The 24,181-nt window shown below is 48.1% G+C and overlaps 1 protein-coding gene across 1 annotated transcript; it reads right to left on the bottom strand.

Annotated features, from left to right (window-relative positions):
• Positions 1-9,219: 9,219 nt before the first annotated feature.
• LOC132591476 (glutamine synthetase-like) lies at positions 9,220-23,265 on the bottom strand. The gene is made up of 7 exons (XM_060270110.2): positions 23,198-23,265; positions 17,264-17,438; positions 14,739-14,900; positions 14,470-14,616; positions 12,335-12,462; positions 11,334-11,533; positions 9,220-10,055 (listed from the first exon to the last, which is right to left on the bottom strand). The coding sequence occupies exons 2-7, from the start codon at positions 17,427-17,429 to the stop codon at positions 9,704-9,706; spliced, it is 1,155 nt and encodes a 384-aa protein (XP_060126093.2). The 5' UTR covers positions 17,430-17,438; positions 23,198-23,265; the 3' UTR covers positions 9,220-9,703.
• Positions 23,266-24,181: the final 916 nt, after the last annotated feature.

Below are 24,181 nucleotides of genomic sequence, written 5' to 3'. Positions count from 1 at the left end.
CAGGATGCCTTGAACAAATTCATGGAGGATGATAAGACTAATGATGGCTACGTTCTCCATCCACTCTCAGAGGGAGTCGCTTTCATCCATCCGTCTCAATAGATTGAAGCCGAACTGCTGTGTTAGCAGCACTGTAGTGACCTCCTCGGAGCAGAAGCCTGGGCAATGTGTATGGAGGTCCTGGGCTGCTGAGGCGACAAGACCTCCCCTCTCAGCCTCACTGATGTGGTCCAAAGGAAAGCAGAGCAATACGTATGGCACCAGCTTGGCTGCAGGAGTTGCCAGACAGAAACTGAAATATACTCGGAGTCAAGAGTGAATTTCATGCTCTTTATTCAGCTTGTAGTAGCAATAGAGGAAGAAGAGAAGAATGGCTCTTTCCCAAAAAACGTCTGCTTATATACATCTTTATCATTTACACATTGGGCCTTGCATGATTGGCTACTTCAGGGCTGCATCTGTGGGCCAGTCAGGTTGCGGATTGACTTCTGCCAGCAGCCTGATTGGCTGTTCCTGCAGGCCAATCAGGTTGCGGATTGACTTCGACCTGGAGCTGGATTGGGTGGTTCCTGTGGACCAATCAGACTGCTGCATTCTGGATCCCATTGTTCTAGGATTCAGCTCAGTACATAAGAGAAACAAACATACAAGGAACCATCCAACCGTCTTAGGGACTCCGATCTGGATTTGTGTAGGGTTTGCTCCTGAACCTTTTCTTCTCCCGAAGATATCCCATTGGGCAGCAAAGGTATTTGTTGTTGTTTAGTCGTGTCCGACTCTTCGTGACCCCATGGACCATAGCACGCCAGGCACTCCTGTCTTCCACTGCCTCCCGCAGTTTGGTCAAACTCATGTTCGTAGCTTCGAGAACACTGTCCAACCATCTCGTCCTCTGTCGTCCCCTTCTCCTGGTGCCCTCCATCTTTCCCAACATCAGGGTCTTTTCCAAGGATTCTTCTCTTCTCATGAGGTGGCCAAAGTATTGGAGCCTCAGCTTCACGATCTGTCCTTCCAGTGAGCACTCAGGGCTGATTTCCTTCAGAATGGATAGGTTTGATCTTCTTGCAGTCCATGGGACTCTCAAGAGTCTCCTCCAGCACCATAATTCAAAAGCATCAATTCTTTTTATGGTATAGGACCAGAGTTTTCCTTCTCCTAGATGAAAAGGAGGAAACGTGCCTCTCAGTTGCAGTTGCTATTCAGAGTCCCAAGTGGGGAGAGAGTTGTTGCATTTGCGTCCTGCTTGTTGGTTTCCCAGAGGCACCTGGCGGAGAACCAGAAGCTGAACTAAGAGATCTTCTTATGCCAATCCATGTCATTTTTTCTTTTTCTTTTAGTAACTTGATCCTGTTTTTTATTTTGCAATTTGCAGTTGACCTGCTTGAATTTCTTTCTCCCCCCCCCCAAAAAAAGCAAAGGCAAAAATATACATGTTTTAAAATAACACAAACTCTTCCACCCCCACCCCCACCCCTTACAGCTGGTGTGTGAACATGCCACTATCCTTACTGAGGCTGCCTCCTGTTCGGTTTGCTTGATGTGCTTAAAGGAGGGGTGAAGCCAATCCATGGCTCTCATCGACTGCAGGAGGAAGCCACACGACATGAAGGAAGCCTCTAAGAAGCTCTCTCCCTTGGCTGAGTCAGTCAGCTAGTCCTCACTCCCACACATCCCAAGCACTTTGCAAACTTGTCAGATACAGCTGCACTCCAATATGCTTAGGGGAAAAGAACTTTGTCTACCCTTCTGCAGCATCCAACTCCCCAGCCAGCCAGCCAGCCAGTGGCGTAGGAAGGGGGATGCGGTGGGTGTGGGCCCCCCCAGGTGTTATCACTGAGGGGGTGACAAAATGGCAAAAATATGTGTTTTAAAAATTGGGCTCACAACACTTTTTTGGGGGGGGACTCCCGCACCCCCCTTCCTACACCACTGATAGCTAGGTGAGGTGGGGGGCACTGGGTGCCACACTGTGGGGCCTGCCGCGTGCCTGAGCCACACGTCTCTCCTGAGGTGGAGGCGGTGGGCGGATTGCCTGCAAGCTCTGTGCTGCTTTTTCGAGCACCGTGGGGGCTTGCATCTCCCAACTATCTTAGCTGCCCTGCAGCTGAGGGGGAGGCTGCGGAGAGGATCCACACAGCGTGCCCTGCCTTGGCTTGCCTTGCCCCCATGGGCAGCTCGCCCCCCCCCCCGGCTGCAGGACGCATGTGCTGCACTGGGCACCCGAGCAGTTAGCTACACCGCTGCTGCCAGCACAGCACAACGGTCAGGTATGCTCAGAGCTGGCCCAAGAAACTTTGGCACCTGAAGCAAACCACAATATGATGCCTCCCCTCCCCATCAGGGAAGAAGCAGAGTGAAGATCTACACTGGGAACAATGGGATCTGCTGGCCCTGTTGATCCTGCCATTCAAGGTGGTTGCCTCAACTTGCCCCATGGGTGGGCCGGTCCTAAGGATGATGAGTGTTGCAAGTCCAACCATGTCTGGTGGGCTGTAAGTTCCATATCCCAAAGGCCATCCCTTCCTGTTCGTATGCTCCCCAAATTCTAGACAAGTTGCTAGTCGACAAGATTTATTGTTTGCCCCCACCACACATACATACCCTAAATGTGTCATTAAAGGTGTTACGGGGGGGGGGGAACCCAGGTGCGAGGCTGCTCTGCCACCCAGCTCGTCAGGCAGAGCCCGCGGGTCCCTGCGGAACATAGAAGGAGTCCAGCCACCAAATAGCGTAGACCAAAGTTTATTGTGCAACAGGTTCAAAAAGGGATTGAACCCAGAGGATGGGGCGACATTGAATTTTAAAACTTCCCACCACATCCCAGGATACAGTTCACACAGCACCATTGGTACATCATCTTTATATCACTGACATGTCACCAAAGGGGAGGGGTAGACATGGGCTACACTAGTTCACCTTGGCAAACATGTCCAGACAAGTCCTTGGTTCAAGATTATGCATAAGCAGACATGTCAGGGCAAGACCCAGGTATAAGATTAGCATAGGCAAACACCTCTGAAGTCCCACCACCCAAAGTACAATAGAACTTCCTTTGCATGTCAGGTGATGGGATTAAGCTTTTCTTGGCCAACAATCAGCTCAGCAATTGTCACCTCTGGGCACTTCCTGGAGTCCTCTTTTCAAGGGCAAAATAGCATTGGAATGGAGGAAACTGGCAAAGGAGTTGATTTTATATGATTTTTAAAGCTAGGTAACTTCCCTGAGCTGTCAAGTCAAAAGGATACATTTATGCATAATATCTGTAACATTTAACAACTTTAAAGTTGTAAAAAAACAACAACCCTGTAATTTCCGTAACAAAGGGCACATTGATGGTCTAAAAAACAAGACTCCACAAGACCTTTGAAAAGTTTCCAACTTGGGTCAATTGGCAGTACGTGTATAAAATAACATATTCCAAGAATTATATGGTACAGAAATGAAAAACGAAACAAAACTGGTTAAACACAGGGAAAAACTAAAGGGTGCCAACAAAGAATGTGTCATGCAGTTCTTGAAAAGAGAAAAGCAGTATACATGCAATATACAGACTGGTACACAAAAAAGTGGGGAAGGAGAGAGGGGAGTGAGGGGACACATGATTGTCAGATATATTTTATTGAATCAACCGTAATCTTTTAAATGCTGGAGCTTTAAATTGTTTGAATCATCGACATACTTAAAAGTGTACCATATCACAAAAAATTGCTTTATTCTCTTGCAACTCTTAATTTATATTTAAGCTTTTTTGATAAGGCTATCTCCCATGCCTTGTTATGCCATGATAAAAGCTTGGTCTTTCCAGGGTCAGGCGCTAATATTTCTGGTAGCTGTGTGACACTCTCTGTGCAGTGAGAGGGTGCCTCTCCATTTTTAGATATATTGAATAGTGCCAACTGGGGAGAAGGAGTTAGTATGTGGCCAATGATTGTACTTATGCCTTGAAAAAATTAAACCCATTTTTTTTTTTTGCATTTTGGCACAGGACATCACTTGTGAATATAGGTAACTGTTTCTTGCCATCTGCGCCAACATATTGGTGAGGAAGACATGCATGCCAATCTATGAGGGATCAAACACCACATATGAATTATTTTTTAATGTTAACTCCCTGTGTTCTGCACTGAGATGGTTTTATATGGTGGGTGCTACCATAGTCTGTTCCAAGTGTCCTCATCAATAGTGCAGTCAGGATCTTTTCCTTTGTTTCTTCTTCTTCTTCTTCTTCTTCTTCTTCTTCTTCTTCTTCTTCTTCTTCTTCTTCTTCTTCTTCTTCTTCTTCTTCTTCTTCTTCTTCTTCTTCTAAACATTTTCTTGATTTACAAGAATATGTGCAATGTCTCTCGTTGCATTTTTACAAGTCAGTTTCATTTGTTGAGACATTGGGAAGAAAAGGGGGAAAGATAGGTGGGGGTGGGGTCAGGTGACGATGTTTCTATTTTACTTACGGTAATATATGTGGTTTTTTTTTGTCAGCATCGCTTGTGCAGGTTCTCTGCCATTCGCTTGTGTTCCTTTGGTGGTGAGAGATGTTGGGGTTAGCCTAGGGTATGGTTGTTCATTTATGGTTGGCTGTGGTGGTCTTTGTTTCGTGTGTGAGTGGGGTGGGTGGGTGTTTTGGATCTGGATAGCCATATTGATTTGTATGCTGTTGGTGGGTTTTTGTCATTGTCTTGTTGGGCTGTATATGTGAGAAAGAGGAGTCATACCGGGGTGAACCCGTCTTCTTCTATTTGTCCCCATGTCAGTTTCAGCTGTTTCCCATACGATTTGGTACCATTGGTCCATGCTTACTCCTGACAGGTCTTTCCAGTGTCTGGTTATGGTGTTTCTGGCTGCTGAGAGTAAGTGGGTTATGAGTTCTTTGTGGTGTAAGTGGGCATTATTGTCTTGGACTTGGTTTCTTACTTTTGAGACATTACAGGTCTTTTCTCTTGCAAGGCGGCCCGGTCTCTTTGTGCCTCGCAACAGGGGTCACCAACATGGCACTCTCGGGCACATGAACACTCAAGAGGCCTTCCCTGGGGTCCACAAGGTATTTAAGCAGAGGCTTGACAGCCATCTGTCAGGAATACTTTGATGGTGTTTCCTGCTTGGCAGGGGGTTGGACTAGTTGGCCCTTGTGGTCTCTTCCAACTCTATGATTCTATTATTCTTCCTCTTGCTGAAAGTGGAGTTGAGATTAAAGCACTTTCTTGTAGCCAATAGGTTGCCTGTGAGTTTTTCCTGGTATTCAAATGTGCTCACATGACCCCCCCCAAAAAAGGTGCCTCTGAATGTAGTGGATATCCAGAGGTGATAGAACAGGTTGCACCCCTTCAAGGTGCAGGAAAGGAATGTCATTTATATAGGATTTCCTAGGTAGAAAGATATTGCTAGGGACTGCTTGCTCCACTCGCTAATCCTGCCTCCTTTCTAAATTGCTCTGCATAGCTTCCCTCTTCAACCTCTCTGCAGGCTTGTTTAATGGAGCGGGGGAGGCTCTTCACACAACAGCTTGCTAAACTGCTGTGTAATGCACCTGCTCTGTTAAATCTCACTGTAGGTACCTCCCCCACTCTGTTAAACAGCTTGCCCGAGTCTGCCTGCCATTCCTTACGCTGCAGTTGGTACAGCCACACTACCTAGTGGTGACCACACTGCAGTGCATGACAACAGTCCTACTTCTTTGTATATAGGAAGATATTCTATAAACACAGCAGTTCCCAAACTTTCCTAATAAACTGTGGACCACTTGAAAATTGCCACGTGTCTTGGTAGACCACTAATACACTTTTGACTGCTGTGCCAAAAACCACATGCCTGAGCCTTTGCTGTTGAGAGGTGCTCTAGTCCCTGGTACATTTGGAAGAGGCAAATGAATCAACTTCACCTGCAAATGTAATACGAGTATCAGAGTCCCCAGGGCAGGGCTTTTTTAAACCTGTTTGTTATTCTGGCCCTGAGCAAAAGAGCTTCATATCTCCGACACCAGGGAGGGAAAGGAGGACTCGGGCCAAGTAAACACATTCTCTCTTGTTCTGCAACTTTTCCAAGTGTGAGGTGGATGAAGCTCATGGACCACAATTGGAGTGCTTCTAAACTAGCCCACCAAAAACGAGCATTCTGGCACATGGCTTATTCTGTGTGATGAAGGGAGATTTTTTTAAAGGCAGCAGGGAAAATTCATAGCTGGCCCAAGCCATTATTCTAGGTGTACTCTTGCACAATAACAACCTATTATTTGGATTTTTTTGAAGTGTTTCTGAGGATGCAAAGGGTGAGACCTGGGGGTCCAATGCAGCTTGAAGGTCTTTCTATCTGGCTTTTGGAACTTTTTTCAGGCCACACCCCTTACTCAACCATGATTTACACATTCCTTGATTGCTTTTGCCCTGCTGGAATATGCCCTTGGACTCCTTAACTGCCCACTTTTGTCTCTTTTGCATATGGCCCCTGGGAAGACCCAGAAGGGAATGCGGCCCTTCAAGGTGGAAAAAAGTTCTCCACTCCTGCAATACACCCCCCCCCCACACACACACACGCAAACACCATTTTTGTTGGCAGATAACAGGACCAAATGTTAATCTTATTACATGTGGTAGGAATCCAGTTGTTTTGAATTCCAGCCAGGCTGCCAACGTAAAAAACTGGTTATGTGCTGCAACAGTAATAATAATAATATATTTATTATTTATACCCCGCCAATCTGGCCAGGTTCCCCCAGCGACTCTGGGCGGCTTCGAACAAAATATTAAAATACAGAAATCCATCAAACATTAAAAGCTTCCCTAAACAGGGCTGCCCTGAGATGCCTTCTAAAGGTCTGGTAATTGTTATTCTCTTTGAGCTCTGGTGGGAGGGTGTGACGATGGGTCCCACTCTCTCTTACTATCAATGCGACACAGGAATTCAGAGGGGAAAACACCCACCCTCTTCTCCTGCCGCCTCAAAAATAAACCCCTTTTACTTGTGGGTTTCTTAGTAAGGAGAGCCTTCCAGCTTACGTGGCCCGGTACCTTAAGAAACTCTAGGCTGTCCGATGGAATAACCTCTTGCCTACAGTAAAGGGTCTCCCTCAGTTTGATTCCCCACTGTAAAAGTTTGCCCTTTTCACTCTGGCAACTTCTTGGCGCCTCGGGTTACCCTACTAAGCCTCCTCCGTGTAACTCCAGGCCACAAACTGCCACCTCCCTGCCTGAGGTGAGTTTTGCCCTCTCTTGAGCCACTACGGCTGTGAGTCCTGATACCTCGCTGGAAAAATAAAGACGAACCTTTTTGGCAAAACAGAGATGAAGTTTTATTGTCGTAAAAGCATAAGTTTTTCTTTAACGTGTCATGTATTTATCTGCCTTGTTTCAGTTGTACAAAAAAAACTCAGTCAAACATTTAACTTCAAGTTTTCCTAAATCTTATCTAAATTCCCAGTCTCCTGACCTCTCCACTTTCTTCATATAACCTCACCACATCACATCACACCACACCCTCCTCCCTCTGGGGGGGGGGGCAGTCCCGCCCCCATCAGAATTCTATGTCAGTCAGGCTGGAGGTGGATTAACTCTTTGCCAGCCAGGTAGGAATAAACATTTCAAAACTGCGTCAATTTGCCACAGAGGGCATTCCACAGGGTGGGTGCCACTACCGAGAAGGCCCTCTGCCTGGTTCCCTGTAACTTGGCTTCTCGTAGCAAGGGAACCGCCAGAAGGCCCTCTGCGCTGGACCTCAGTGTCTGGGCAGAACGATGGGGTGGAGACGCTCCTTCCGGTATACTGGGCCGAGGCCGTTTAGGGCTTTAAAGGTCAGCACCAACACTTTGAATTGTGCTCGGAAACGTACTGGGAGCCAGGTGTCAGGTGATTGCAGGGGGTAGGTGGGTAGCTGCACCCACAGGGAACCTGCTGGCCTGTATCCGGTCCGCTGCCCATGGGCTGACAGGACAGGTGGTAGAGTTCCTTACAAGGCTTGCAGGTCTTTCTGAAAACTCAGCGCTGCCCTCTCACTTCCTTGGGAAACTCCCATCAGGTGCCTGCATAGTTTTCAGTTGTTCCCTCCCCTCCCCCCTCCCCCCAAATTCTCTAGCACTCTTTGTTCTATGGGGGGTTCATGTCATAGCACAGCACTGCAGGTATCTGCTTGGTCTAGAGCAGGCATAGGCAATTTTGGCTCTCCAGATGTTTTGGAACTACAACTCCCATGATCCCTGACCACTGGCCCTGTTAGCTAGGGATCATGGGAGTTGTAGTTCCAAAACATCTGGAGAGCCAAGGTTGCCTATGCCTGGTCTAGAGGGTTGGACTAGGACCTGGGAGATCTGGGTTCAACTCTTCCCACTTGGCCATGAAGTGCATTGAGTGACCTGGGCTAATCACAGCCTAACATACCTCCCAGGATTGTGGTTTTGTGTACGAGTGTGAGGGAGAATAAAAAGGTAAAGATAAAGGGGCCCCTGACCATCAGGTCCAGTTGTGTCCGACTCTGGGGTTGCGGCGCTCATCTCGTTCTATAGGCCGAGGGAGCCAGCGTTTGTCCGCAGACAGCTTCCGGGTCATGTGGCCAGCAAGACAAAGCCGCTTCTGGCGAACCAGAGCAGCGCACGGAAACACCGTTTACCTTCCCACTGGAGCGGTCCCTATTTATCTACACGCACTTTGATGTGCTTTCGAACTGCTAGGTGGGCAGGAGCTGGAACCGAGCAACGGGAGCTCACCCTGTTGCAGGGATTCGAACCGCCGACCTTCTGATCAGCAAGCCCTAGACTCTGTGGTGTAACCCACAGCGCCACCTGGGTCCCTTGTGAGGGAGAATATGCTTCCCCAATTCAGTTCTTGGCTGCTGCAGCAATCTTACTTGTTGACTGCCAGTCATCTTCACAGGGTGCAGAAGTTTTTTTGTTTTTGTTTTTGTTTTTGCCTGAGGGCCACATTCCCTTTCTGGCTACATGCCAGGGGTAGGCGGGGCCAGAGGCAAAAGTGGGTGGAGCAACAAATCTAAGTTTTGCCTATGTACCGTAGGCTAGCTTCTGCACACATTCAGATACCCCTCTGTCCTCCACCCACACAAGCAACAGGCACAATCAGGTTTTAAGGACACATTCCAGCCAGGCAAATGCACTCAGGGTGCAAAGCAGGGCTAGGTAATGGTGTGGCTTTGGGAGATCGCACCTCTGCAATCGTGGGACATGTTCTAAATGATTTGGCTCAAGAATGCATGAACTGAATGAACACTGGGGCCAACAGCAGCTAAGATCTTGCACTTTATTATTTCGTTGCTGTGGAGGCAGAAAAAGGGGAGGGGTGGGAGGAGTGTACAAATTTATACAAAACTTGATCTTCCCACTTACAAAGTCAATTTAAACAAAGAAACAAGCCCAACCATAATGCAAGGTTGGGGAGCATGCAGGCCCTTCAGATACCACTAGACTACAATTCCCATCATCCAGGAGCGTTGGCCCTGCTGGCTTGGGGCTGGTGAGAACTAGAGTCCAACAACCAATGGAGCGGCCACAAGTTCCCCCACCCCTACTTCAAAAGCCCACATTATGATCTAAACAAGGAAACTCATTAAGCCCACTAGGAAAATAATTTCTCTCCTAAAAATATATATGTATACATATAGAAATATGTTCTGTAAGTCAACATGTCACGATGCCAGGAGTTCCAAAGATGTCAGCCATTTACTAACTGCTAAAGGACAACACTTTAGGGAGAGAGGGGGCCATGGAGGCTTAGTCTTTGGAGGCTGCTTTCTGCGACTGCTCCTCATAGTTATAAACCTTGGGCTCGTCCCCTGTCTCATTGAGGAGGACAGTCCTCACAATGGCCTCTGTAACGGCATAGGGGTCGCAGTTGGCAGAGGGGCGGCGGTCCTCAAAGTACCCGCACCCATCCTGCCCGACTTGGCGGGGGATCCTGATGCTGGCCCCACGGTTGGCAATGCCGGCCGAGAACTCGAAGATGCTGGAAGTCTCATGTTGGCCCGTCAGTCTCCGGGAGTTGTCCTGGCCCCCACGAGGGTCATACATGCAGATGTGGTACTTGTGGCGTTTGCTCAGCTTGTCTATGGCAGCTTCAATGAACCTGAAGAGGAGAGGCAGGAAAAAAATACGGGTTGAGGAACTGCAGGCACACCAGGGAAAAATAAGCACAGCAAAAAGTATTGGGGGCGACTGTGATGGCGGGGCAGAGACAGTGTGTTTTTCTGGAGAGCAGGACAATCACAGGCTCAAGCGTCAGAAGAAGCACATTAGAAAAGCAAGACAGAGAGTATTTATATCTACTTGCACTTTTGGTGTGCTTTCGAACTGCTAGGTTGGCAGGAGCAGGGACTGAGCAACGGGAGCTATTTGAACCACCGACCTTCCGATTGGCAAGCCCTAGGCTCTGGTTTAGACCACAGTGCCACCTGCGTCCCACTGTACAAATTGTAGATATTGTCAAAAGAATTGATACTATGATCTTGGCTAGGTTGGCAGGAGTTGGGACCGAGCCAACCTAGCAGTTCAAAAGCACGTCAAGGTGCAAGTAGATAAATAGGTACCGCTCCAAGTGGGAAGGTCAACGGCGTTTCCGTGTGCTGCTCTGGTTCACCAGAAGCGGCTTAGTCATGCTGGCCACATGACCCAGAAGCTGTACGCCGGCTCCCTTGGCCAATAATGCGAGATGAGTGCCGCAACCCCAGAGTCGTTCGCGACTGGATCTAATCGTCAGGGGTCCCTTTACCTTTACCTATGATCTTGGCAACTTGAATTATAATTGGAACTCAACAGAAATCTTTTATTATATTTATTTATGTATTTCCCCTGAAAGGGACAACCCCAAATCTTACACTGGAAGCATGGCACCACTCCCTCTGCAATATAGTTTTAATGGGGGAAATTACACATGATTTGAGGAACAGGAGCCTCCAGACACTTTTTTGCACAATTTGGCATTCGTTCATTATACAGGCCCAAGTGGAAGCATCATCACCTAGGCAGCCCTTGCTACAAGCCTGGCAAATTCAGAGCCACACTTGACAATCAAATAGCCAGGGGTGGCTTGCACCGTCTTGCCACCCTGAGGCAAAATGGGAATGTGCCACATCCTGGGCACCCCCACCACTTCAGCCATACTCCGCTTGCCAAGAGGTCTGGCATTCTGCAGGGCGTGGCCACTCATCCTCTCTGCCCAAGGGGAGCGAGGGGACGGCAGCAGTGGAAACGATGGGAGAGGGTGGGCTACAGAAAAAACACCAGGGCAAACAACTTAGCAAGCAAACGGAGACAACATTGCCGCAGTGTCTTGGGGAGGCTCCAGCTCCACCCACAGACCCTCAAATGATCCACTCAGGTGCCCTAGAGAAAAAACTCTACTCACTTGATACCCCCTTTCTGCCTTGTTTCTTTCGTGCTGACATTGGTGTGGCACCCAGCGCCATTCCAGTTGCCGGTTATTGGTTTTGGATCCAAAGTGGCGATTACCCCAAAATCTTCGCAGACCCGATGCAAAATGTATCTCGCCATCCACAGGTGGTCACCCATCTCAATACCTTCGCAAGGCCCCACCTGGAACTCCCACTGCAAGTAGAAAGAGATGCTGTTAGTGCAAAAAGAAACAGGTTCCTAGTCTTCAAGGTTGCCAAATACACTGTACCAGGGCAAAGGTTTTTCCAGCCGTTTCCCACTGGCAGCCCGGATTTTTAAAAACCCCGTAAATCCCCCGGATTCTTACCGGCCCGGGGAGGCTCCTTCTGCACATGTCTGGAGTCTCTGGACATGCGCAGAAGCGATTTCTGGCGCTGCGGCCATTTTGGAAATGGGCAGAGCATGCGTAGAAGCGACTTCTGGTGCTGCTCTGCCCAGTTCCAAAATGGCTGCAGTGCAACTTCTGGTGCCGCGCTGCTGCTGATCCTGGATTTTCCCATCTGGGAGTTGGCACCTATGGCAAAGGTGCCCCTAAAAGAAAAGAGGGCTGGAGCAGGTGGCAGATCAAAACTTCAGGCTGGGAAGTCAGAGCAATAAGGGGAAGCAATAAGCTGTAGTAAGAGCCAGCAAACTGGCTATTTAGTGGGCATATCCAGCTCTTGATCTCTCCTCCCACCCTCTGTATAGGCACCCAGGGAATGCACGCTTCCACATCACAGGGACACAGGAAACTGCCTTATACTGAATTAGACAGCTGGCCCATCTAGTTCAGTCTTGTCTACACTGACCAGCAGCAGCTTCCTGGGATTTCAGGTGCGTGTCTCACCCAGCCCCACCTGGAGATGCCACTGGGGGTTGAACCTGGGACTCCTGCAGGCAAAACGGATGCTCTACCTCTGAGCTATGGCCCTTTCCTTCAGCTGAGGATGCCCTATAGGTCCTCTTTCTACATACCTGAGAAGGCATGACTTCAGCATTGGTGCCACAGATCTCCACACCAGCATAAATGCAGGCCCTGTAATGGGTCTCCACTATGTCGCGCCCGTACACCTTGTCAGCCCCAACCCCACAATAATAAGGCCCTAGAAAAGAAAAAGCACATGACACATACAATTAGCATGCAGCTTTCTTAGGCAGTATGTGCATATCCAATAGGAGGTGCCCTCTTAGAAATGAAGTGCATAAGAAACACAGACAGAGAGACAGGGGAAAGGGAATGCCTCCCCCGAGTTGGAAAAAACCACAATTGGATCTATCTCCTCCTCTTCCTTACACACACACACACAGAGAGAGGGGGGGAGGGAGAGGGAGGGAGGGAGGGAGGGGGGGGGAGAGAGAGAGTCTTGACCTGTCCAAATGTTAGGTGCCAGGATTCACCATGAAGTTGTTACAGAAAGTGCCACACTTTTAACATTGGAGGGGGGAAGTGTTGGTACTGAGTACCCTTGAGTACCTCCAGGAAAAAAGCACTGGGTCCCATCACTTGCCAAGATTTATTTATGGCAGGAGATTGGAGCAAAAGCGGAGGCAGTCTGCAACAACACAGCAGTGACCAAGGCTTGGGAGAAAGAAGGGGGAAAGCAGTGACAGAGGAAAATGTTGAGGGGGCTGGCTGAGAGCAGGCTTAAGTTGGTAGGGTAGTGCCTTACTTGCCCTAACAAAGCAGCCTCCACTGGTTGCCCCAGTTCAGAGACTTGCTTGCAAGGCGCATAGCAAGGGCAGAACACACTTTGCTGAAAGGGCCTGGCATGCACCATTCAGTAATTCCTCATATGAAGGAAGATTTCGCAACCAAACCGGTTAGCGAGTGGAAACTTTTGTGCAATGCCCAGTCAGGCAAGCAACGTCAGGGAGGGAAAGGTCAGATGATTTGCAAGATACACAATGCACAGATGGCAGTTGCAAGGCAGCATGCATGCGTGTGTGTGTGTGTTGCTTCCATCAGCAAGACAGTACTTGATCACATGACCATTCTGAGGCCCTTATCTGTGACTCAGCAGCAGGGACCCATCAATTCGTAGCAGAGTTGGGGAACATTTCTTAAGACAAACCCACATTCCCTCCTGAAGGAACCTTCTGGGAGCCGCCAGCCAGTGGCAGGAGCAGCCAAAAGTGGGTGAAGCAACAAGTGTTAACCGACTCCCATCTCTTCCATCATCCATCCTGGCAAACAGAAAACCAGGTGGAGAGGCCTGGACAGTCCATTTGGTCCCACAGGGCAGGAACATAGAAACGTGGGAAGCTGCCTCGTACAGGTTTGATCTTGGGTCCATCTAGCTTATTATTGTCTGCAAGCTGCTCTCCAGGTTTTGAGTCAGGGACGGTTTCCCACCCTACCTGTAGATCCCAGGGATTGAACCCGAGACCTTCTGCATGCAAGGCAGATGAACTACCACCAAAGTTTTCCATCTCCAAGTTATATAGGATCTTGGCCGGCTGCTTTGTTAGGGCAAGTAAGGCACTACCCTACCAACTTAAGCCTGATGTTTGTTATGCCATAAGTCAACATCTACCAAAACCTTTAGGGGAAAGGGGGCTATATGCGAGTTCTCCTGCTAGCAACAGGCAGAGGATCAAAGACTGATCTCCCCTGCCCCCCCCACCCCATCAGAAAAACCCTACCCCATCCTTACTGCAATGGCATTTTCACCAAGCTTGGCAAAGGCTCAGCAACATCTTTTGTCTGTTGCTCTGCCACTTCCTTTCGCCCTCCTCACCATATTAATTAAATTAGGCCAAGAACCACATGAAAGGTTTTTCCCTCCTCCTTCCCCATCTCTTTTTACTTTTGTTTCATGCCGTTTGGATAGTTAAAGCCTGAAGGACAAAATGAAATTTGGAAGCCACCCTGGGACCCTTATTCGACTGAAGAGCAGGACAGCAATGCTTCAAATAAATTAATTAATCAATCAAGTAGTCCAAGGGCAATTTACAGGACGCCGCTCATTCTTGCAGTATATATGTAATACAGTACATCATAAAGCCAAAGAGTCTTGCGGTATGTCTGATATGGTGCCAGCCAGAAGGCAGGTACTCTCATGCCCTTAGCTGCATCCATCCATTTCAGCTGAAAGCCTTATTCTTCTTACCTTGTGGGCCTGGAAACCCATTCTTGGGCCAGCCGTATGGGTGCCCATCGACACCCAGCAGAGTGTATTCTTGCTCCATCCCAAACCAAGGCTGGCTGTCTTTGACCATGTCCATGATTATCTTGCAGCTGCTCCTCAAATTGGTTTCTGCAAGGAAGAAGAGTTATGTCAACACGGCATTTTGCTTCAAGTCCAAGGTTTGCAGGTGTGCAAAGGCTGCTATTGGTTGCCCAACTTGGGAGGACACAGAACACTGAATAAGACCTTACCTGCCCGCTTCCGGTTGTATTTCAGAACCTCACATAAGACAAGCTTGTTGGGATCAAGGGTAAAAGGGTCTCTGAAAATCCTAACAGGGACCAAGAACATGTCGCTGTTGGAGCCTTCGGACTGGCCTGTGCTGGATCCGTCAAAGTTCCATTCTGGGAGATCTGCAGGGAGGGGTTGAAATAAAGGTGTTTTAGGTATCACTCCACTGAATCCAGACCTATTAGAGGCTGGCCGGAAATAGATCCTTGGTGAGAATAAGGGCCATAGCTCAGAGGTAGAGCATCTGCTTTACATGCAGAAGATCTCAGTTCAATCCCTGGCATCTCCTGGTAGGATAAGGGGAGACACCCTGCTTTTGCCCCAGGTGTGAAAATATCCTGGAGAGTCGCTTCCAGTGAGCAGCAATAATACTCAGCTACTTGAACCCATAGACCAGGCATAGGCAAACTCGGCCCTCCAGATGTTTTGGGACTACAACTCCCATCATCCCTAGCTAACAGGACCTGTGGTCAGGGATGATGGGAGTTGTAGTCTCAAAACATCTGGAGGGCCGAGTTTCCCTATGCCTGCCATAGAAAGATCCTGCATTTATTTATTTATTTATTTAACTAACTAACTAACTAACTAGCTAGCTAGCTAACTAACTAACTAACTAGCTAGCTAACTAACTAATCAATCAACTCCTTTGAGTGGGCAGTTTATATATACTACATAAACTAAAACCTCTAAGCAATTTGCATAAAACAAAAAGAAAGCACACTTAAGAGAATAAAAAAGATTAAAAAGGAGAAAAACTACTTTCCAACAGAAAAGCAGAAACATGTATCAAAATATAAATAAAACCAGCAGTTATTTTTGTTTTTAAACACTTTTATGCTTAATAAAAAATTTAGATGCCTGGGGAGCCTGACCTAAGCAAGCTGACCAGTTTTTAGTAGGTTCCAAGAACAGCACATTAAAGGCACCGTGCCTAATAACAAGAGGCAGGGAGTTCCATAGAGAAGATGGTGTTGCACTAAAAGATGCAACACCTTGCCAGTGTATGTGGCATTAGGTGGTATAAGGCAGCTTTTTAGGTTCAGTTCAGACCATCGGCTGGAAAAACTGGACCTGGTCAGCAAGACAGATCTCCCTTACCGGTACCTACTGTGGTCCGACAGCACAGCACAGGCCACTTTGCAAGGGGCCTGTAAAGAGCCCTGCATTGCACTCTGGAGACCTGAAAAACCAGCTGACCATCCGGTCTTCTAAGCATCATGCTTAGGAAGGGGCTTGAAAAGACCCACATGCTGTGATCTGAAGTTCTGAGGATCAGCAGTTCAGCGGCACTTTAGAAGCCCGTTTTGGGCCAACCCTGCTGCATTTCCACACCTCAGGCATCAGAGGGAAGGTTGAACATCTGTCTTGCACACAGAACGCCCCAGGTTCCATTCCTGGGACGTCTAGGAAGAGTTGGGAATGTTCTGGAGAGCTGCTGCAAATCAGTATAAAAAAAATTGAACTACATTGACCAGCGCCTTGATACACTACAAGTAAATCTCCTATGTTCCTATGATGTCAGGTGGATGAGGCCTGGCCAAACATTTGAGGACTGGTAGGCCTCATTGAGCCTGCAGTCTAGAGGTTCCTCACACATGATTGAATGAACGGGTTATTCACCTTGGGGCGACATTTCCCTGTAAAAAAAAAGCATAACAGATAACTCTCCTAAAGATGCACAAAGAGGGCATCAAAAGGAACCCAGCCCTGCTTCTTCCACTCCTTGTAATTAAAGCCTGGCAGGTTCATTCTTGTACCTGCCACCGAGGATCTGCTCAGGTCAAGTGGCATCCACATTAACCACAGCCCAGCCTGCAGTTGAGAATCCTTTTAGGAAGTAAAAAGTCGCTTCCAATTAGATTGGCAAAGATTCCAGGAAGCAGAAGTAGATAATAATAATAATAATAATAATAATAATAATAATAATAATAATAGTAATAATAGCAGCCAGGTGACTGGGGACCTGCCTATTTAAAAAGGATTCTGCAAGTTTCTAGCTCCTAACACTACATTGCTACTTGGGTTTGACTATGCTGGGAGTCAACAGATCCAAAGCTGGACTGTAAACAGGTAGAGAGAACAGAGGAAGCCACATTGCACAAGGTGTTGGAACGACTTTTAACCACAAGCAGAGCCATCCCAAGAGAGCAGGAATAAGGGAACCTCAGGCCCCGAGGTTGGATGTGGCCCTCAAAGCCTTTCTATCTGGCCCTCGGGACTCTCCAAACCACACCTCCTACTGGCCCTGCTTCGCAAAATTCCATGAGTGTTTTTGCATGGGCGGGATGTGTCTTTGTCCTTCGCTGTGCAGAAACTAGCCTACACTACAAAGGTGACATGTAACACCCAAAGTCTCCCCACTGTTGCCCCTGGCTCCTCCTGCCACTTGCATGTGGCCTCCTAGAAGGTTCTCCAGAGGGGAACGTGGCCTGTAGGTTCCTTGCTCCTGCAAGAGAGGATGAGGGCAACCACGGCCCAGCCTTACCTTCAATGCTCTTTGGTTCTTGGCTCAGTGTTCTGGTTTTACAGCGAAGGCCTTCGCCAGTTCCATCGATCCAGATGTATGTGACCAGCGCCTTCCCCCCCAGGGGCAGCTTCATGTACTGGTCCCTGACCGCCTTGTTCAGCTTGGAACTGAGTGACACAGACATGGTGGCAACCTAGGGAGAGGAAGGAAGACATTTTAGATCCCCTTCAAACTCTGGGTGGGACTCTTTCTCAGAGCTCATCTGCTGGGGTAAATGACCAAACCTTCCTAGTGCTGCTAGGTGAATGAAGCGATAAAAAGGCTTGCTTATAGTGGACAATATTGAGCTAGATCAGGCATCCCCAAACTGCGGCCCTCCAGATGTTTTGGCCTACAACTCCCATGGTCCCTAGCTAGCAGGACCAGTGGTCAGGGATGATGGGAATTGTAGTGCAAAACATCTGGAGGGCCGAAGTTTGGGGATGCCTGAGCTAGTTGGACCAATGGCCTGTATAAGGCAGCTCCCTGTATTCCTAGGCAAATGAAAGCACCACCATACTTGCACAACTGGTGCTTTCCCCAAAAACATCTCCTTTCCCAGCTTCACTCCTCACTAAGCAGCTGGAACCTCAGCAGCTGTCCCTGAAAGAGGCGAAGGAGCTAGAAGCTTTGGAGGAGGGAGTGGTTAGTATGATTGGATTAACCACACGCCCAGGCCAGAGGTGGAACAAATAGGATTGTTATCTCAAACATCTCACAGCTGAGGAGGAGTTATCTGCTGTGAATCAACCCCACCCCTACTAGCTAGCCTGCTCTAGGGCAATGCAAGATTGATTTGCGAGCAGGGGGGACAATGAAAGAGGTATCAGACAGGTCCATTTTTACAGTGGTTGAAGATTGGGTTAATACTTTTGGAAGGAGAATTATATAACAGACTCTTCCTGGGAGGGCCCCTGTCTCTTTCCTCCCCCCCACCACCCAAAAAACCTTCCCCATTAACTCATTAAATTCCACATAGTGCTAATAAGCAGTAACATCAAAAAGATTCCACAACTGCACTCTGCATGCACACAGAATTTTTATTTTTTTTAAAAGCTGTTCATCCAACATGGAATTGTCCACAGTTTCAGTTGCATTTTGGGGGGGGGGGGTAGAGACCTCTGACCCTCCAGATCTTGGGTGCCAACTCCCACCCAGCATGAACAATAGTGAGGGATGATGTGAGTTGTTGTCCAACAACCTATGGAGGGCTACAGGTTCCTTCCATCCCTGGATAAGGGTACGAATTGGCACCTGGAGATTTGGAAGAGGGGGAAGCTGGTGCAAATGTATGATGAGCTTAATCAAAACAAGAAATAAGTCTGCACCCCCCCTGCACTAATCCACACTGGGGGTAGGTGGCAGCTATGCTTGTTAAAGTATTGGTTTGGCTTCCTAAACAAGTCTTCAGCCTAAAGCTTTTTTTTCTCCTTGAGCAGAGATCCAGCTAGCAAAGTATCAGGGGAGAAACAGGAACTTGCCAACTGCCGCTAAGCTAACACCCAGCAAGGAAGTGGAAAAACAAACACTGGAATTTGTAGGCCAATTCAAGGCTGGAGGAAGAAGTAGAGCCCACCTTAAGATGACACTAGGCAAATATCTTTCTTTTTTTAATATAATTTTTTTTGGGGGGGGGTTCAAAAATTTACAGACATACAACTTACAAAAACACAAATCACATACATTTCTAGTACTGTACACACGTTCGACTTCCCTCCCCCCACTTTTGTGGTTTCGTTTTAGTTTTACTGCATTTTCCACATTACTCCATCTTTAAATTATTCTTTAGTTTCTCTTAGTAATATGTCTAACTGCTTGTTTTACATTAATCCTCTTAATGAACTTATTTGCACACATGAATTTTTCCAATATTCCACAATTTCCCCCCAGTCTTTAATAACCATTTCCCCCCTTTTTGGTTTCTAATTAAATCCATTAATTTAATTAGCCACTCTTCCTTGCTTGGTACTACATCTCCTTTTCACCTCTGGGCAAAATGTGTATCTTAGGGCCAACTGAACTTATGTTGCAAAGCAGGCAAAGAAGCTTTTGAGACTAACAGAATGATTCTTAAGTTTGAATGTTAAGAGAACGGAGGCAGTAAAGATGAAGAAAGAATTTTCATGGGGCATGGCAAAAAATTCACGCCCATTGACTTCTCTCCCTGCCCCCTCCTCCATAAGTTAAACAGAAATGATGGGGACTTTTTATGCCCCCTCAACTCCTACCAGCACTGGCCAAAATGGCCAATGGTCAGGGGGTGAAGAAAGCTGTCTTACACCCTACACCTGGGATGCGACATTCCTGATGTAAATAATTTAGGACTCTTGTTACCTTAAAAACCAACTGCACCCCCACAGACTAAACCAGTGCCTTAAGATCAGCCTTCGAGGCTTTCCGCCCTTTGCACAATCGTTCCAGGGCCTTGAGGCAGATAAGGCCGTGGTGGGCTTCTTCCAACACTCCAAGCAACAAAAACCATTTCCCTTCTAGCATTCTGAGAAAATGTGAGAAAACTAATCATGCAGAGACCTAAAGGTCTCTTTTCCTTGGTGGGGTCCTTTGCTTCACCTGTGCAGCTGAAAACAGCAAGACTTCTTTGCACTCCTTATGTGCCTCTGTGTGTAGCAGCTGCTAGAAGTCACAAGTGGGGAGAGTTGCTGTTGTGCTCCGTTCCTGCTTGCAGGCTTCCTATTGGGGCATCCAATTGACCACTGTGAGAACAGGAGGCTGGACTTGATAGGCCTTTCATTCAACCCAGCAGTCAGCCTCTTCTTGGGGATTAGCTATTTCAATTTTATCTATCATTCGCCCTGTTCCTGGGCAGCTTATTCAAAGTTTTCAAAATATTTGTAATTTACCGTATTTATGGCCATGTTTTAAAGTTGTTGGCTTTGGGTGTGTGTGGGGGGCTTCCTTTGCTATAAAAGGGGGATTACTGGATTGTTTTTGTTTTGATTTTTATTATGTATTTTGTGTTTTTTAGGGACCCAGGTGGTGTTGTGTTTAGGGACCCAGGTGGCGCTGTGGGTTAAACCACTGAGCCTAGGGCTTGCTGATCAGAAGGTCAGCGGTTCAAATACCTGTGACGGGGTGAGCTCCCGTTGCTCGGTCCCAGCTCCTGCCAACCTAGCAGTTTGAAAGCACGTCAAAATGCAAGTAGATAAATAGGAACCGCTACAGCGGGAAGGTAAACGGCGTTTCCGTGTGCTGCTCTGGTTCGCCAGAAGTGGCTTTGCCATGCTGGCCACATGACCTGGAAGCTATACGCTGGCTCCCTCGGCCAATAATGCGAGATGAGCGCGCAACCCCAGAGTCGGTCACGACTGGACCTAATGGTCAGGGGTCCCTTTACCTTTACCACAGGTGCCACATAATAAATACCCTGGCTTTGAGATCATGTAGGCACCTTTGCCTTTCCTCTTCAGTGCCTGCTTAAAACATTATTGTTTAGATTTAGATAAGCCTACCCAGATGCTTAGGGACGCAGGTGGCGCTGTGGGTTAAACTGCAGAGCCTAGGGTTTGCTGATCAGAAGGTCGGCGGTTCGAATCCCTGCGACGGGGTTCGAAAGCACGTCAAAGTGCAAGTAGATAAATAGGTACTGCTACAGTGGAAGGTAAACGGCGTTTCCATGTGCTGCTCTGGTTCGCCAGAAGTGGCTTTGTCATGCTGGCCACATGACCTGGAAGCTATACACCGGCTCCCTCGGCCAATAATGCGAGATGAGCGCGCAACCCCAGAGTCGGTCACGACTGGACCTAATGGTCAGGGGTCCCTTTACCTTTACCTATATTGCAAATTTATGTTGTCCACTGGTCCTGAAATCTACAGATATAGGACTGTATACAAAGCTAAATAAATAAATCAAATAAATAATAGTAATAATATATTCTACACTTTAAAAATTAGCAGAAATGGAGTGGTATCTAAGTTTGTGGTGTCCATTCATTTCAACAAGTCAATTCTGAGTTAAGATTGACATTTTATACAACCCACAATATCATTTTCATGATGACGGTAGAATTGCTTACCACTCTCTCCAGGGAAATCAGGTGTTGATTAATTTTTACATACAGTATTTTTAAAATGGTATTTAAAGAGTAATTTATCTTTTGTATTCAATGGTTATTCACCCGGCTTTTCTCTTTCCTGGCACTTAAAACCTATTCCCAGAGGCATTCAAATAGGCTAACAGTTTATGCTGTTGACGTGGTGGAATTTAGTTTGGACAATTTTAAAAAAACACTCATTTAAGTGGTGATTTTATTCTACCATTGTTCTACATTAAGTTTTAAATATGCGTCAAATACAGATTAAGATAGAAGCCAGGTTTTAAAAAAAGAAGAAGAAAAGGTAAAGGACCCCTGGACAGTTAAGTCCAGTCAAAGGCGACTATGGGGTTGCGGTGCTCATCTCACCAAGGGAGCCAGCGGGAGCCAGCGTTTGTCCACAGAGAGCTTTCCAGGTCATGTGGCCAGCATGACTAAACCTATTCTGGTGCAACAGGACACCGTGACAGAAGCTAGAGTGCACAGAAACGCCATTTACCTTTCCGCCACAGCGGTACCTATTTATATATTTGCACTGGTGTGCTTTCGAACTGCTAGGTTGGCAGGAGCTGGGAGAAAGAAATGGGAGCTCACCCCCTCAGGGGGATTCAAACTGTGGACCTTCCAATCGGGAAGCCCAAGAGGCTCAGAGGTTTAGACCACATGCGTCCCAGGTAATATTTTCAATATTTTAAAGAAACTACGAATAAATTTCTAACAACTCTGCTTTAATATAAAAATAAAAATTAACATCCAGCCTGATAAAAGAGTCTTACTGAATTCAATATCTCACTCACTGCTGTTATGATTAATCACATTAATTCATAGCTTTTCACAAGATGCCTGAGTGACTTACAAAAACGTGTCCTTTCCAACCTCTCAGTACCAAGGAAATATAACAAGCAAATAGAAAGGGAACCTACCCAAGGGACAGACACAAAACCCCACACATAGCACTGAATACCACCAGCCCCCCCTCTTTTCTTCTCCAACCTTATACTGCATATAACACTAATGTATCTCCACAAATGTAATTGATCTGTAGAAAACACAACTTGGGGAAAAAGGCAATGCAGGTACTTTTGTGAACTAATAGATCTTTTTTTAATGTTTTGTTTTAAAGCATGCCCCCTCATGAAGACCCGCTAAAGGGCCAATACAACTACTAATAACTCCAGTAAATGTAAATGCGTTAAATACGCGTTGAGTTTTTCACTTTCAGCTTCCTTTTCAAAAAAGGTTCCAGGGCTGGACAATCGCCAGCCGGAGATGAACCAGCAGCTTCACGCAGCTCCAGAAAACGCCAGCGCGATTTTCGCCTACATTCCCGAGAACTACACAACTTCAAGCCTGAGAAGAACTTGACTGGACACAAACCAAAGTCTTGTTGAACTGCAGCCCCCTGGGTGCTGTTACGCAGGAGCGCCCCAAGCGATTTCAGTGTGGGCTACTCGGAAGAAAGCAACTTGACAGCCCCCCCTCCCAAACCGCGATACTCAGAGCCAAGAGCCCACGTGGATCAGAAAACGGGCGAAAACAGTGCATTTCCCGGTTGAGACCGGCGCGCGCGCGCAACTTTGACGCAGGGATAAATGGAGGAAGCCCTTCTAAAAAAGAGAGAAAGAGAGAACCCCGATCTCATCTCCTTTGCGCGTTCAAGCCCATTAACCTCTCTATCCGGCGGAACGCGGCTCTGGGGCTGGGGACGCCCGCGAGGCTTCACTCATAAGCAATACTGTATACGGATTCACTCCGGGACTTGACTTCCGAATCGCGGCGCTTTTCGCCCGCTTTCGGAAGGGAGTCGCGGGGAACGCGGCGGGAGCGCACGGGGGTGCTTGCCCGGTGGCGGCGCGCTTACCTCCGGCTGTGGGGGCGTCTCTGGAGCGCTCGGATGGTTTCAGCAGCGCGATCCCAACCCACAAGCTTCGCGGAGCAGCTACCCCTTGGCCGGCTCCTGCCGGCCTTTCTTATAGGCGCGCCCTGCGGACCAGAGGCCGGAGGCGGAGCGAGGGGTGGGGAAGAGGGCGGGCGCCCGCAAACCAGTGTGGGTGCGGCGCTGGAAACACTGTACTATTTTGATGGGAGAAAGGCTATCAGCGGCAAAGACGCACGATGGTTACTGTCAGAGCCTTTGTGTGCGCGCCTCAATGCCAGTTGGTGGGACTGGCCAGTACCCTCCCCACCCTCTGACTATACATAAGGGTCTGGTGAGTTCTGTTTCAGTGTATCTGAAGAAGTGTGCATGCACACGAAAACTTATACCAATGACAAACTTAGTTGGTCTCTAAGGTGCTACTGGAAGGATTTTTTTTTTGTCAGACCAACACGGCTACCTACGTTTCTAATTATCATTACTGTAGCCCAGTGGCGCCCCTAGCAATCCGCTCCGCCGACTCGGGAGTCTCCTTGGGTCTCCTCAGAGGAGGAGGCGCCACGCCGAAAGCCCCAGAGCTCGCTTGCCTCCTTCCCGCCCTCTCCCTGCCTGTGGCCAGCAGCTCCAGACGCTGTTCTATGGAGTTTTTGGCGTGGCTCCGCCTCCTCCGAGGAGACCCAATGAGACTCCCGAGTCGGCGGAGGGCGGCGGACTCGCTGCTGGGCGCCCCTGCTCCCTCAATTCAGGACCCGGTGGGAGGCTTTGAAGCAGGCGCGAGGTCGCCTCTTCACCTCGGCAGCTGCGCCTTCCCCTCCCCCACCCCATTCCACCGCCCACCCCCACCCCCAGAGAGAGAGGGGGCCACTGTTTTTTGGGGTGGTGGTCTTACCCCCTCTGTCAGTGAGGGAGCAGTGCGGGCGCCTTACAAATCAGCCCCCTTTGCACAGAGGGGTGACTGGGTGGGAGAAG

Source organism: Zootoca vivipara, chromosome Z2 (assembly GCF_965207765.1).
Source record: "Zootoca vivipara chromosome Z2, rZooViv2.hap1.1, whole genome shotgun sequence".
NCBI lineage: Eukaryota > Metazoa > Chordata > Lepidosauria > Squamata > Lacertidae > Zootoca > Zootoca vivipara.
Note: the sequence above shows the minus strand (reverse complement) of the source record. Positions and strands in the feature narration are given on the sequence as shown.